The sequence below is a fragment of the Notolepis coatsorum genome (genome assembly GCF_963971535.1).
Source record: "Notolepis coatsorum genome assembly, chromosome: 7".
Lineage (NCBI taxonomy): Eukaryota > Metazoa > Chordata > Actinopteri > Aulopiformes > Paralepididae > Notolepis > Notolepis coatsorum.
Window position 1 is genome coordinate 160,733,128 of NC_140171.1, and position 14,311 is coordinate 160,747,438.

The window sequence follows — 14,311 nt, forward strand, 5'->3', positions numbered from 1 at the left end:
TTCTCCCTGTTATTGTTAATGCTTTCCCCTGTTAATAAACAGTACAACTGTTTTGATATAGTAATACATTCTCCGTCTCGTTCTTCTACCTCGACAACTTGGAAGTCACTTACCCGTTCGTAACAGAAGCTCTAGCCATCATGACTTCCAACGAGGAGATACGGGACGAGATGGTGAGCCTACGGGACCAGCTCAGGATCATGATGGAGCGGCAGATGGCAGTCGGTGTCGAGCTGGGTCGACTGGGAGATGTTTCCCTGGCTTCTCAGGAGACGGCGGAGACAGCGTTGGCGGCGGTGAACCAGACCCGCTCTACGACATCAACGAGGATATCCACAGCCGGAGGAGCATCATCGATCGGCGGGGAAGGCGAGCGGGGGTATCCGGTGGATCGGGAGGACTACCGAGAGCCACGTCTGCCGGCGCCGGAGCGCTATGGAGGGGCTCCTACCGGCTGCCGTGAGTTTATCGCCCAGTGCTCTCTCATTTTTCAACTACAGCCGCGTACTTTCCCCAGTGATGTGGCTCGGGTAGCATATATTATAACTCTCCTCACGGGTCGTGCTCTCTCTTGGGCCACAGCGGAGTGGGAGAGTGGGTCTGTGGTCTGCCGCGACGCGGATGCCTTCGCCCTGGAGTTGCGCCGTGTATTCGATACCTCCAGGGTGATTTCCATTTACGAGGCCGGCAGTCGACTTATGTCCTGCCGGCAGGGCATTCGCGCCGTAGCAGACTACGCCATAGATTTCCGTATTGTGGCTCGGGAGGCGGACTGGCCTGAGGTTCCCTGCTGTGTCAATTTTTTGCATGGTCTCTCCACTCGCATGCAGGACGAGCTGGCTACGCGGGAGCTACCCGAACGCCTGGATCTATTGATTAACATGGCCATTCGGTTAGATAATCGTCACCGGGAGAGGGGACGCGAGAGGGAGGCTTCGTCACAGGTACTCTTCCGTCCCTCTCCTAGTGTCGATCGGCCAGCATACCAGCCAATGAGAGAGCACCGGGGCGATGACGAGCCCATGCAGCTGGGAGCGTTGAACCTCTCTGAAGCGGAGAAACAGAGGCGGGTCAACGAGAAGCGCTGTTTTCATTGTGGCCGCACGGGGCATCGCTTCGCCGCCTGTCGGGGCTCGGGAAACGCAGGAGCCCGCTAGGCCTGGGGAAGGTGCTAGCAGGTGGGCATGTCTCTCCGGTCATAAACGTTCACGACTCACGTACTTTTTTTGATGTCACTGTCAGGTGGGGGGATTCTTCTACAACGGCCAAGGCTTTAGTGGATTCGGGGGCTGCGGGCAACTTGATTCATGTGGGGGTGGCTCTAGAATGGGGGGTTCCTTTAGAGACACTAGAGGTGCCCATCCCTGTCCGTTCGCTGGACGGCCGACCGCTTGGTTGTGGATTTGTTACCCAACGCACCGGGAAACTGTGGGTTCAGGTGGCGGGTAGCGAGGGGGAATATTTGAATTTTTTTGTTGTTATGTCTCCTCATTCTGACATTGTTTTAGGCCACCCCTGGCTTGTGCTGCATAATCCTTGTATTAATTGGGCTACGGGTGAACTCTCCATGGGAAGCGGCGTCAGCGCTGACGCTGGCGTGAGTTCATCCGTCCCTCCCCCCCTCCCTCTTTTGTCTCTCTCCAGGTTGACGGTGGACGTTGCAGATTCTTTATTATCCCCCAACCCCGATTTGGCAGGTGTTCCTGCGGTCTATTGTGACCTGGCGGACATTTTTAGTAAAACGCGTGCTAAAGCACTACCGCCTCATAGACCTTACGACTGCACCATTGATCTTCTACCCGGCGCTTCTCCGCCCCGGGGACGGATGTTCTCTCTCTCCCGCCCTGAGACAGTGTCCATGAACACTTACATTCGAGAGGCATTGTCCGCGGGGCATATCCGACCGTCCACATCCCCTGCAGGCGCTGGCTTCTTTTTTGTGGCTAAAAAAGATGGTGATCAGCGGCCGTGCATAGATTATAGGGGGTTGAATGACGTTTCCATCAAGAACCGTTATCCTTTACCGCTCATGGACACCGCCTTTGAGTGCTTACAGGGGGCACAGGTCTTTTCTAAACTTGACTTACGTAATGCATACAACTTGGTCAGGATTAGAGAAGGGGACGAGTGGAAAACTGCATTTAATACTCCTAATGGGCATTATGAGTATTTAGTCATGCCTTTTGGTTTAGCTAATGCTCCAGCAGTTTTCCAAGCCCTGGTCAACGACGTGCTGCGGGATCTAATTGGGGTGTCAGTGTTTGTATATTTGGATGACATCCTTATTTTTTCTCGCGATATGGTGCAACACCAACTGCACGTTCGTGAGGTGCTTCAACGTCTCCTTAAGCATCAACTGTTTGTTAAGGCTGAGAAGTGTGTGTTTCACACTGACACCGTTTCCTTCCTGGGCTTTGTGTTGACGAAGGGCGATCTTCGCATGGATCCAGCCAAGGTGAGTGCAGTCTTGGATTGGCCACGGCCTTCGTCGCTCAAGGAGTTACAACGGTTTTTGGGCTTTGCAAATTTTTACAGGCGCTTTATTCGCAATTTTAGCGCCTTAGTCAATCCATTAACCGCTCTCACTAAGTCCTCTCTCCCTGGCTTTGAATGGTCGCCTAGGGCAGAGTCGGCCTTCTGCGACCTCAAACGTCGATTTACCTCCGCCCCTGTACTGATCCGTCACGACACAGAGGCTCCGTTCATTGTGGAGGTGGATGCCTCTGACACCGCGGTGGGGGGGGTAATCTCGCAGAGATGTTTAAAGGATGGTAAGGTGCATCCTTGTGCCTTCTTTTCACGCCGGCTGTCTCCGGCCGAGCGTAACTACGACGTGGGTAATCGGGAGTTATTGGCAATCAAATTGGCATTGGAGGAATGGAGACATTGGTTAGAGGGGGCGGCACATCCTTTCATTGTTTGGACTGACCATAAGAACTTGGCTTACATCCAAGGGGCTAAACGCCTTAACGCTCGCCAGGCCAGGTGGGCGTTATTCTTCACTCGATTTCGGTTTACCATCTCCTATCGACCCGGTTCCAAGAACGTCAAGCCTGACGCCCTGTCACGTCAGTTTGATCTTCCGGGTCGAGAGGAGAAGCCCCACCCTATTATTCCACAGGCCTTGATTTTGGCACCCGTGTCATGGGGCATAGATAGGGTGGTGAGGTCGGCTCAGGCACGGGAGCCCGATCCCGGTGGGGGTCCTCCGGGTCGGATGTATGTGCCCAAGGCGGCACGCTCACGCCTGCTGCAGTGGGCGCATACATCCTCTCTCACCGGCCACCCTGGGGCCACCAGAACCCTGGAGTTTATCCGTAGGAGGTTTTGGTGGCCGACAGAGGGGGGGGATACACGCTCCTTTGTGGCGGCCTGTCCGGTGTGCGCGCGCAGTAAGACCTCTCGCCGTGCGCCGGCGGGTCTCCTCCGACCGCTTCCTATTCCCAAGCGTCCCTGGTCGCACATATCCCTGGATTTTATTTCCGGTCTTCCCTTATCGGATGGGTTCACTGCCATCCTGGTGGTGATGGACCGGTTCTCCAAGGCGGCCCACTTCATTCCCCTCCCCAAGCTCCCCTCGGCCCGGGAGACGGCTGACCTTGTGGTGCAGCACGTCTTTCGGGTTCATGGGCTTCCAGTGGATATTGTGTCCGACCGGGGTCCTCAGTTTGCCTCCAGGTTCTGGAAGGCGTTCGCCGCCGGTCTGGGCGCCTCCGTCAGCCTGTCGTCTGGGTTCCATCCGCAGACGAACGGGCAGACGGAGCGTGTCAACCAGGACCTGGAGGGCGTTCTGAGGTGCTACGTTGCTGGGTGTCCGGCGACGTGGAGTAGGAGGTTGGCCTGGGCTGAGTATGCGCATAATACCCTCCTCTCCTCCTCTACTGGTATGTCTCCCTTTCAGTGTCAATATGGTTTTCAACCTCCTCTGTTTCCCGAACAGGAGCAGGAGGTGGAGGTGCCGTCGGCCCAGGCACATGTGGCTCGCTGTCGCAGGACGTGGAGCAGAGTGCGGACGGCGCTGCAGAAGGCCTCGGTTAAGGCTCAGCGGCAAGCTAACCGCAAGCGTCGTCCGGCTCCGGTTTTCCGTCCGGGACAGCGGGTTTGGCTTTCCACTCGTGATCTCCCTCTCCGGGTGGAGTCCAGGAAGCTGGCTCCTCGCTTTATAGGGCCCTTTAAAGTGGTACGTCGGGTGAATCCTATGGCTTACAGGCTACGCCTTCCGGCCTCTATGAGGGTCCATCCGACGTTTCATGTGTCCCTGTTGAAGCCATTCCTCTCATCGCCCTTGTCCCCGCCACTCCCTGCGGTTCCTCCGCCCCGCATTATTGACGGTCAGCCTGTCTATACGGTGCGGAGAATCCTGAGTTGTAGGCGGAGGGGTAGGGGGTTTCAGTTCTTGGTGGATTGGGAGGGGTACGGGGTAGAAGAGCGTTCTTGGGTGCCTCAACGGGACATATTAGATCCCAGCCTGATCGATGATTTCCGGCGGCTGCATCCCGAGGCCCCTAGGTGAACGTCAGGTGCCGTTCGTCGGGGGGGGATACTGTAACGTTCGGGAGACTATCATCCTTAGGATTGTCTCCCACTGTCTACCTGGGTCACTCCTGTTGTTATTGTTCACCTTGTATGTCACCACTGATTGCTGTCATCACTAATTGTCTGTCACACCTGGGTGCTGTCATTGGCTGTCAGACTGCTGCTCCTCATTGACAGCGTGGAATGTTGAGAATGTGACGTATTTAACATTTGCTCTATTCCTTGTTCTTTGCTAGAGCTTCACCTAATACTACGGACGTACCTACCGCTGGACAAGCACAGACAGATATTCTTCTCCCTGTTATTGTTAATGCTTTCCCCTGTTAATAAACAGTACAACTGTTTTGATATAGTAATACATTCTCCGTCTCGTTCTTCTACCTCGACAACTTGGAAGTCACTTACCCGTTCGTAACAACTAATACCTTCCCTAAGGGTTTACATATACTGTTCTAGTACTCCCAAATATGGGGGGAGAAGGGAGGACAAGGGGAAGGAATAAAAGGGTTCACTGAATGGGAATTTAATATGGATAAACATGCACGTTATTACACTTAAATAAAACGAAAAGGTGGGCCCACTTTACCAAACAAAAGTCCTAGCTAAAGCCGGCTTCTAATGTTTGGGGTTGCCCCTCCACGCTGCTGTTAGCGTTCGGTTCAAACAACAATTCTCTTCGCCCTTTAGGCCGCGACACATTGTGCAATATACTATAGGATATTGGCACTCAAAGCGCCACTGTACTCAACCAAGATGGCGGCCTCAATCTCACCACCACTCGTCCGTGGGTAGTAAGATAGCCGACGCGCGCAGTGGTGCAGTCGTAATATGGGAACTGGTTACACGCCACGTGCATGCGCGCTCCCGCGCACGCGCATACATGTTCCCTCAGTTGCGCACAGAACAGATGATTATTATGCATAACAATGGAGATCAAGCAGCCCCCCACCTTCTCGTAGGTTCCTATTATTATGCAAAGTCTAGGTGAGAAGTGTAGCTTTCTACAACGGCCGGGTACTTATCATTGCGCGCACTTCTGCCCTGAGTGACTACTAATAACACGCCGTGTAACCGCGTGTGTGCACGACTGCACCCCTGGACGCGCGCTCTCGTCACAAGAGCAGCAAGATGGGGTAGGCAGGGAGGCAGTAGCAGGTTGGAGAAGCGTGCTGTGTTGTGGCGACCTCTGCTGGAGAGGGGAGACGTCCTCTGCTCCGTCGGAACGAAGCCTGTTGCTGGACTGTTGACTGCCGGTACTGAGTTGGCGCGCGTGCTAATCTGAAGGCTACCTTAACTGAAGCTACTCTGTGGGTCTGAGACGGCCCTCCTGCTAACGAACATGCAGCCAGCGCACGGTGCCTCTAACCACCAATTCTCTTCAGGCGACGCTGCCGTGGGCACCTCGCTGGAGGGGATACTGTTAGCATTAGACACTTCAATATACCGCTTACTTCTAGTATAACCCGCTGTATCACTAGGGTTGTTCCGTTCGGATGTTCAACACGCTACTAACGCTTATATTTCTATCATAACACGAAATATACTTGAGTCCAATTACATTCACCCGTGTGCTCCACGACGGGGCTCCTCAACGATACGTCCTCTCAGGTTCACGTTCAACGCCGAAGAGACTGTTTCTCTCCACTTCCGTTCAGGTGACTTGCTTCTCCTCGACGCCTCCCTCCTGCGCTCCGCCTGCCACCGCCGCCCCCTGCTGGCACCGCCAACTAGTCCCACAGGAAGAACTGGGTGAATTGAATATGATTCAGTTAGTGTTTATAATCCATATTCCAGCCGGTGAGAGAAGGAGAAACTCGCGTCATTGTTCAGGAGAATATCAAGGGAAACTGGTTAACATGTCTTTGTGCACAAAGGGGAGATAAAAGGTTAAGTCAGCACTTCTGAATAATAGTTGAATATTCAGGATGCTACATATATTTTAGCGACTAGCCCACTAGCGTGAATACAAGGAAATGGGCGAGGACTTGGGCTGTGGAACTGAAAGGTAGGCCCCAGATAGCAAAAGGTGTTAATTCAATGTTGATTTATGGTCAAAATGCTTGATTTTTGGTTAAGGTCGACGATTGATGGTGAATCACCCATTAACCGCTGAAGCAATTGACTAATGTTGAAAACATGTCATTGAATCAATATTGTTTTGTGGTTGCATTTTAATGATTGAAATGCCAATATCTAATAAATGTTGAATCAACGTATGCTGTTCAACGTATGCTGTTTGTCGTCATTACGTTGGACCGATCCGAATTCCCCCCCCCAATTTAAACAGATATGGTACGTCCCAGCATGCAGCTGATCACTCTCTCAATGTGAACTGCATGGCAACAGAACAGCACGTCTGGATCCCCCGGATTTGATTCTACTGAGTGCTTTACAGTAAGTTTTGGCTATATTACTTTTATCTTAACTGTGTTCTGTGAAAAATAACGTTATTGTGAGTGTGACCAGTGGATCTTGACGGCGTTGTGCATGTGCTTATGCTGCAGTTTGGTAGGTAAATATATATATACGTCAACTAAGATAAATATTCATGAATATTCGTTAGCGTGTGCTTAATATAACTCTGGAGAGTGTGCAAGTGGAATCGTACGGTTGTTTAAGTTATTTCGATGTAAATATATTCTAGCGCCAAACGAACAGAAATTGCGTGGTCCAATTGCGTGCGTTGGTACTGAATGACGTTGTGCGACTCAGCCAATCAAAAGCATGCTTATTGGGTGAACAGGAAGTAGTCAAGGAAGCACGCGCTAGCTGGCCTAGTAAACACGTGGATCCGTAAATGCAACGTTGCCTACCAGACAACGGGACCGCGTGTTTCTTTTTGTATTGCTCCTGGCTGTTCAAACTAATTTTACAGTTCTGCTAGCTACATGCAGTATTTAGCGAGCTGGGTTAGCCGGCTAGTTGGCTTTGAATCCCGGCTGCGGCTAGGTAGCCAGCTAGCTAAATGCACCGCGACGGTGATGTCACCAAACAAAATGGCGGCGCCCATGTTGATAAAGCGCTTCACATAACAAATCGTTTTTTCTTAGAAACTGCTTATTTTTATAACGTGATTTTTTTCTGTGGCTTATCTAAATACTAATTTGATGCTATGACTATGTTTATATCGCTATATGCTTCATCTCCCCTTTAAGCTTAGGCACTCTTTCTAAGTTGGTTAAGGTTAGAGTTTGTCTTAGAGCATGGCGATAGAACGCCAGGTAGTTTGCAGGCTGTTTGGCGTGCCACTGGTCCTGCTAATGTTGAATGATTGAATGAAAACTTTATTTAACAGATTGCAGAAGGGGTACAATACAATATGGCTCAATACACACAATTGTTAAGGGGATGCAGACCAGAGAAAGACGTTTTTGTCTCGTTTACATCAGGGTCCCCCATTTTCAATTCATAGTGACATTTATGACATACACATGATGACATTTATGGCATAGGGAGGGACATGCATGACATACAGATAGTATATAGTTAGACGTTTGGTTATATGCATGGTATTTTCTAATGAACAATATAACAATAATATAATAATGAACTCTCTTGATATTGATCAAAATGTAGAATTATGCAAGCGTTTCACCCTGCACATTGCAATGCAGCACATTAATCAGGACCCCCCCTTTTTTCTTTCTTTTTCCAGAATCACGTACCAGTTTCAAGAAGCCGCATGTTGCAGCAATTGAAGCAAAGACTTAATTGTTCTAGCCAAGTAAATACCACAATTTATGTACCATTACATTGACTATATAGTTAGACGTTTGGTTATATGCATGGTATTTTCTAATGAACAATATAACAATAATATAATAATGGACTCTCTTGATATTGATCAAAATGTTATGGTTTGTAACCGACCCCAATCGCACAACACAAGACAGGTATGATGGTTTGCCAAGAAACAGATATTTATTGAACAACAGGGAAAAACAGGGAAAAGGGCACTGTCCCTTTAAGGGAGAATCACAAATACAGGAATATAATATGAGGGGAAGGAATGGTGCCTTTAAGAGGCGGGCAGGAAAAGGGAACACTATGGGAAGGTAAGGGAACGCCTAAGGGAAGGTTAAGGGAACGCCTTGGGACAGAGGAACTAGAGACTAGGTAAACAAGGGACAAGGAGAACTAGGGATAGAGGACTAGGGACTAGGAGAACTAGGGATAGAGGACTAGGGACTGAGGAGAACTAGGGATAGAGGACTAGGGACTAGGAGAACTAGGGATGGAGGACTAGGGACTAGGAGAACTAGGGACAGAGGACTAGGGACTAGGAGAACTAGGGATAGAGGACTAGGGACTAGGAGAACAAGGGATAGAGGACTAGGGACTAGGAGAACTAGGGATAGAGGACTAGGGACTGAGGCCCGCGGAGGCGGGCTGGGGTACAGGGAGGAACTGGGGACTGGTGGGAAAACATCTGGGCCGCTCTGCAGGACAGAGGAGAGAGTTAATGCACAAAAGGGAAAAAACAGAGCAGGTGCAGAACAGTCCAAATAACAAAGTGAACAAAGTAATAATATCTTCGTGTGACAAACACACAGGGGGAGATGTAAAGTCCAAAAATACTATTCAAGTGAGAACCAAAAACAGAGGCATTACGCTGGGAGATGAAATGTCCAAACTAACTAACAGAGGCAATACGCTGGGAGATGAAATGTCCAAACTAACTAACAGAGGCAATACGCTGGGAGAGTGACATCACAATCAAAACTCACCCAGGCGTATGCGTAAAGGTACAGGAACAGCAGCGGGAACGGGGGCAAGAGGCATTACGCTGAGTGAGTGACATCACAATCAAAACTCACTCAGGCGTATGCGTAAAGGTACAGGGACAGCAGCGGGAACGGGGGCAAGGGCACTACGCTGAGTGAGTGACATCACAATCAAAACTCACCCAGGCGTATGCGTAAAGGTACGGGGACAGCAGCGGGAACGGGGGCAAGGGCACTACGCTGGGTGAGTGACATCACAATCAAAACTCACCCAGGCGCATGCGTAATGGTACAGGGACAGCAACGGGAACGAAGGCATCGCCACCGGGGCGGCTGGCTGTCCGAGCCGAGGGAGAGAGTGCTGGAACAGTGGCGGTGACGAGGGCATCGTCCACCGGGTAGCCGCTGTCGGAGCCGAGGAACAGAGTGCTGGAACAGTGGCGGTGACGAGGGCATCGTCCACCGGGTAGCCGCTGTCGGAGCCGAGGAACAGAGTGCGCGCCACACCTTGGTGTGCGCGTCGGAACAGGGAGCTGGACCAGTGGCGGTGGCGAGGATGTCGTCCACCGGGTAGCCACTGTCGGAGCCGAGGAACAGAGTGCGCGCCACACCTTGGTGTGCGCGTCGGAACAGGGAGCTGGAACAGTGGCGGTGGCGAGGATGTCGTCCACCGGGTAGCCACTGTCGGAGCCGAGGAACAGAGTGCGCGCCACACCTTGGTGTGCGCGTCGGAACAGGGAGCTGGAACAGTGGCGGTGGCGAGGATGTCGTCCACCGGGTAGCCACTGTCGGAGCCGAGGAACAGAGTGGCGCGCCACACCTTGGTGTGCGCGTCGGAACAGAGAGACGCATCGGGGTGCGTCTGCCAGGAGGAGTGTGCCAAGCACGAAGGTCTGGAAGATGCGCGTCAGAGCGCTGGTACGGAGGAGCGTGCCAAGCTCGAAGGTCTGGAAGATGCGCGTCTGTGCGCCGGTACGGAGGAGCGTGCCAAGCTCGAAGGTCTGGAAGATGCGCGTCAGTGCGCTGGTACGGAGGAGCGTGCCAAGCTCGAAGGTCTGGAAGATACGCGTTGCGCGCTGGTCTGGAGAGCGTGCCAAGCTCGAGCGTCCTTGGAAGATGCGCGTTGCGCGCTGAGGACTGGAGAGCGTCTGCGCTGGTCTGGATGTGCGTCAGGACGACAGCTGCGCGGGGGGTCTGAAGTGGATGACTGGGATGCCTCCCGTGGAAGTCTAGGGAGCGCAGACCAGTCCCACTCTCAGGCAACGGCGAACAGCAGGCGAAGGCTGGAGCAAACATCTCGACGCCGGAGAATGGAACAGCATAGGCAGACAGAGGATCTCCCGAAAGAGTCTAGATGTTTAGAGAATATGACTCGGCAAGTATACAACACGACCCCACGCCAAAACGAGGGGAAGCGCCCTGGTATTTAAAGCCCACAGGGGGACTAATTAGCCTGCCACCACAGGTGCGAGAGATAATAGAATATCAAACAGGTGTGGCCACTAAGGGTAAGGAACGAGAGGGTGGGGGCTAGAGAGAGTGAGTAGGGAATTCCTAACAGTAGGCTTAAAGAAGACAGAGAATAGGGAATTCCTAACAGTAGGCTTAAAGAAGACAGAGAAAAGGTAGTGAGCAGCGGGCAAAACCTCACAGTATCCCCCCCTCCAACGGGAGCCACCCGGCGACCCAAAACAAATACAGACAGGGTGGCAGGGGGCAAAACAAGAGGTACTGGCCAAGCCAGCAGGGGAAGCCACCACAAGAGTGGGGCTAGCAAAAGAAACAGGGTCGCCGAGGGGTAACTAGGGTAGCAGAGGGGCAACTGGGGGAACTGGTCTAGAGGAACTGGGTCTAGAGAACTAGTCTAGCGAACTGGGCAAGAGAACTGGTCTAGAGAACTGGTCTAGAGGAACTGGTCTAGAGGAACTGAGGGGCAAGCAGGGTAGCTAAGGGGTAAACATGGTAGCACCGGGAAAGGGCTAGCAGAGGGAAGGTTAGCTGCCAGGGCACCGATAGCTACAGGGCCTATGCTAGCTGTACTGCTACATCAACATAGAGGCTGCGCAAGCTGCCGGAGCCAGGCTAGCAGAGGGAAAGGGTAGCTGCCAGGGCACTGATAGCTACAGGGCCTATGCTAGCTGTACTGCTACATCAACATAGAGGCTGCGCTAGCTGCCGGAGCTAGGCTGGCAGACAGGGCTGGACCAGCATGAGAGAACAAGCTAGCTGGAAGGACAGTCCTAGCTGTGTGAGATAAACTGCACAAAAAAGTGGAGGCCATGCAGAGGGACCGGGTTAGCTGCTTGGGCCTGGCTAGCTACAGGGCCTATGCCAGCTGCAAGGGCTGCATAAACATAGAGGCTGTGCTAGCAGCCGGGGCAAAGCTAGCAGACAGGGGCTCTGCTGAGGGACTGGGTTAGCCGCCAGGGCATGGCTAGCTACAGGGCCTATGCCAGCAGCAAGGGCTGCATAAACATAGAGGCTGTGCTAGCAGCCGGGGCTAAGCTAGCAGACAGGGGCTCTGCTGAGGGACTGGGTTAGCTGCCAGGGCATGGCTAGCTACAGGGGGGTCAAACAGGGCAAAACGGGAAGCAAACAGGGGAGCTAACCGGGGAGACTAACAAGCTAAACAGGGGAGTAACAGGCTAACAAGGGAGCTAAACAGGACTAACAAGGAAGCTAACAGGGCTAACAGGGGAGCTAGAGGGAACAAGAAAAAAAAAGGCAAACTCAACATACACCGTCTGTGCTGGCTGGGGTCGTCGATTTGGTGGGGTCGTACTGTTATGGTTTGTAACCGACCCCAATCGCACAACACAAGACAGGTATGATGGTTTGCCAAGAAACAGATATTTATTGAACAACAGGGAAAAACAGGGAAAAGGGCACTGTCCCTTTAAGGGAGAATCACAAATACAGGAATATAATATGAGGGGAAGGAATGGTGCCTTTAAGAGGCGGGCAGGAAAAGGGAACACTATGGGAAGGTAAGGGAACGCCTAAGGGAAGGTTAAGGGAACGCCTTGGGACAGAGGAACTAGAGACTAGGTAAACAAGGGACAAGGAGAACTAGGGATAGAGGACTAGGGACTAGGAGAACTAGGGATAGAGGACTAGGGACTGAGGAGAACTAGGGATAGAGGACTAGGGACTAGGAGAACTAGGGATGGAGGACTAGGGACTAGGAGAACTAGGGACAGAGGACTAGGGACTAGGAGAACTAGGGATAGAGGACTAGGGACTAGGAGAACAAGGGATAGAGGACTAGGGACTAGGAGAACTAGGGATAGAGGACTAGGGACTGAGGCCCGCGGAGGCGGGCTGGGGTACAGGGAGGAACTGGGGACTGGTGGGAAAACATCTGGGCCGCTCTGCAGGACAGAGGAGAGAGTTAATGCACAAAAGGGAAAAAACAGAGCAGGTGCAGAACAGTCCAAATAACAAAGTGAACAAAGTAATAATATCTTCGTGTGACAAACACACAGGGGGAGATGTAAAGTCCAAAAATACTATTCAAGTGAGAACCAAAAACAGAGGCATTACGCTGGGAGATGAAATGTCCAAACTAACTAACAGAGGCAATACGCTGGGAGATGAAATGTCCAAACTAACTAACAGAGGCAATACGCTGGGAGAGTGACATCACAATCAAAACTCACCCAGGCGTATGCGTAAAGGTACAGGAACAGCAGCGGGAACGGGGGCAAGAGGCATTACGCTGAGTGAGTGACATCACAATCAAAACTCACTCAGGCGTATGCGTAAAGGTACAGGGACAGCAGCGGGAACGGGGGCAAGGGCACTACGCTGAGTGAGTGACATCACAATCAAAACTCACCCAGGCGTATGCGTAAAGGTACGGGGACAGCAGCGGGAACGGGGGCAAGGGCACTACGCTGGGTGAGTGACATCACAATCAAAACTCACCCAGGCGCATGCGTAATGGTACAGGGACAGCAACGGGAACGAAGGCATCGCCACCGGGGCGGCTGGCTGTCCGAGCCGAGGGAGAGAGTGCTGGAACAGTGGCGGTGACGAGGGCATCGTCCACCGGGTAGCCGCTGTCGGAGCCGAGGAACAGAGTGCTGGAACAGTGGCGGTGACGAGGGCATCGTCCACCGGGTAGCCGCTGTCGGAGCCGAGGAACAGAGTGCGCGCCACACCTTGGTGTGCGCGTCGGAACAGGGAGCTGGACCAGTGGCGGTGGCGAGGATGTCGTCCACCGGGTAGCCACTGTCGGAGCCGAGGAACAGAGTGCGCGCCACACCTTGGTGTGCGCGTCGGAACAGGGAGCTGGAACAGTGGCGGTGGCGAGGATGTCGTCCACCGGGTAGCCACTGTCGGAGCCGAGGAACAGAGTGCGCGCCACACCTTGGTGTGCGCGTCGGAACAGGGAGCTGGAACAGTGGCGGTGGCGAGGATGTCGTCCACCGGGTAGCCACTGTCGGAGCCGAGGAACAGAGTGGCGCGCCACACCTTGGTGTGCGCGTCGGAACAGAGAGACGCATCGGGGTGCGTCTGCCAGGAGGAGTGTGCCAAGCACGAAGGTCTGGAAGATGCGCGTCAGAGCGCTGGTACGGAGGAGCGTGCCAAGCTCGAAGGTCTGGAAGATGCGCGTCTGTGCGCCGGTACGGAGGAGCGTGCCAAGCTCGAAGGTCTGGAAGATGCGCGTCAGTGCGCTGGTACGGAGGAGCGTGCCAAGCTCGAAGGTCTGGAAGATACGCGTTGCGCGCTGGTCTGGAGAGCGTGCCAAGCTCGAGCGTCCTTGGAAGATGCGCGTTGCGCGCTGAGGACTGGAGAGCGTCTGCGCTGGTCTGGATGTGCGTCAGGACGACAGCTGCGCGGGGGGTCTGAAGTGGATGACTGGGATGCCTCCCGTGGAAGTCTAGGGAGCGCAGACCAGTCCCACTCTCAGGCAACGGCGAACAGCAGGCGAAGGCTGGAGCAAACATCTCGACGCCGGAGAATGGAACAGCATAGGCAGACAGAGGATCTCCCGAAAGAGTCTAGATGTTTAGAGAATATGACTCGGCAAGTATACAACACGACCC

General features: G+C 53.0%; 1 protein-coding gene across 1 annotated transcript in view; it reads left to right on the forward strand.

Moving 5' to 3' along the window:
* Positions 1-200: 200 nt before the first annotated feature.
* The window catches only part of LOC311231830 (uncharacterized protein), a gene marked incomplete at its 5' end in the record, with an annotated part of 82,837 nt that continues 68,726 nt past the window's right edge, over positions 201-14,311 (forward strand). The window contains one exon of the mRNA XM_084318452.1: positions 201-459. Within this exon, the coding sequence (XP_084174578.1) occupies positions 201-459 (259 nt within the window). The remainder of the gene's footprint in view (positions 460-14,311) is intronic.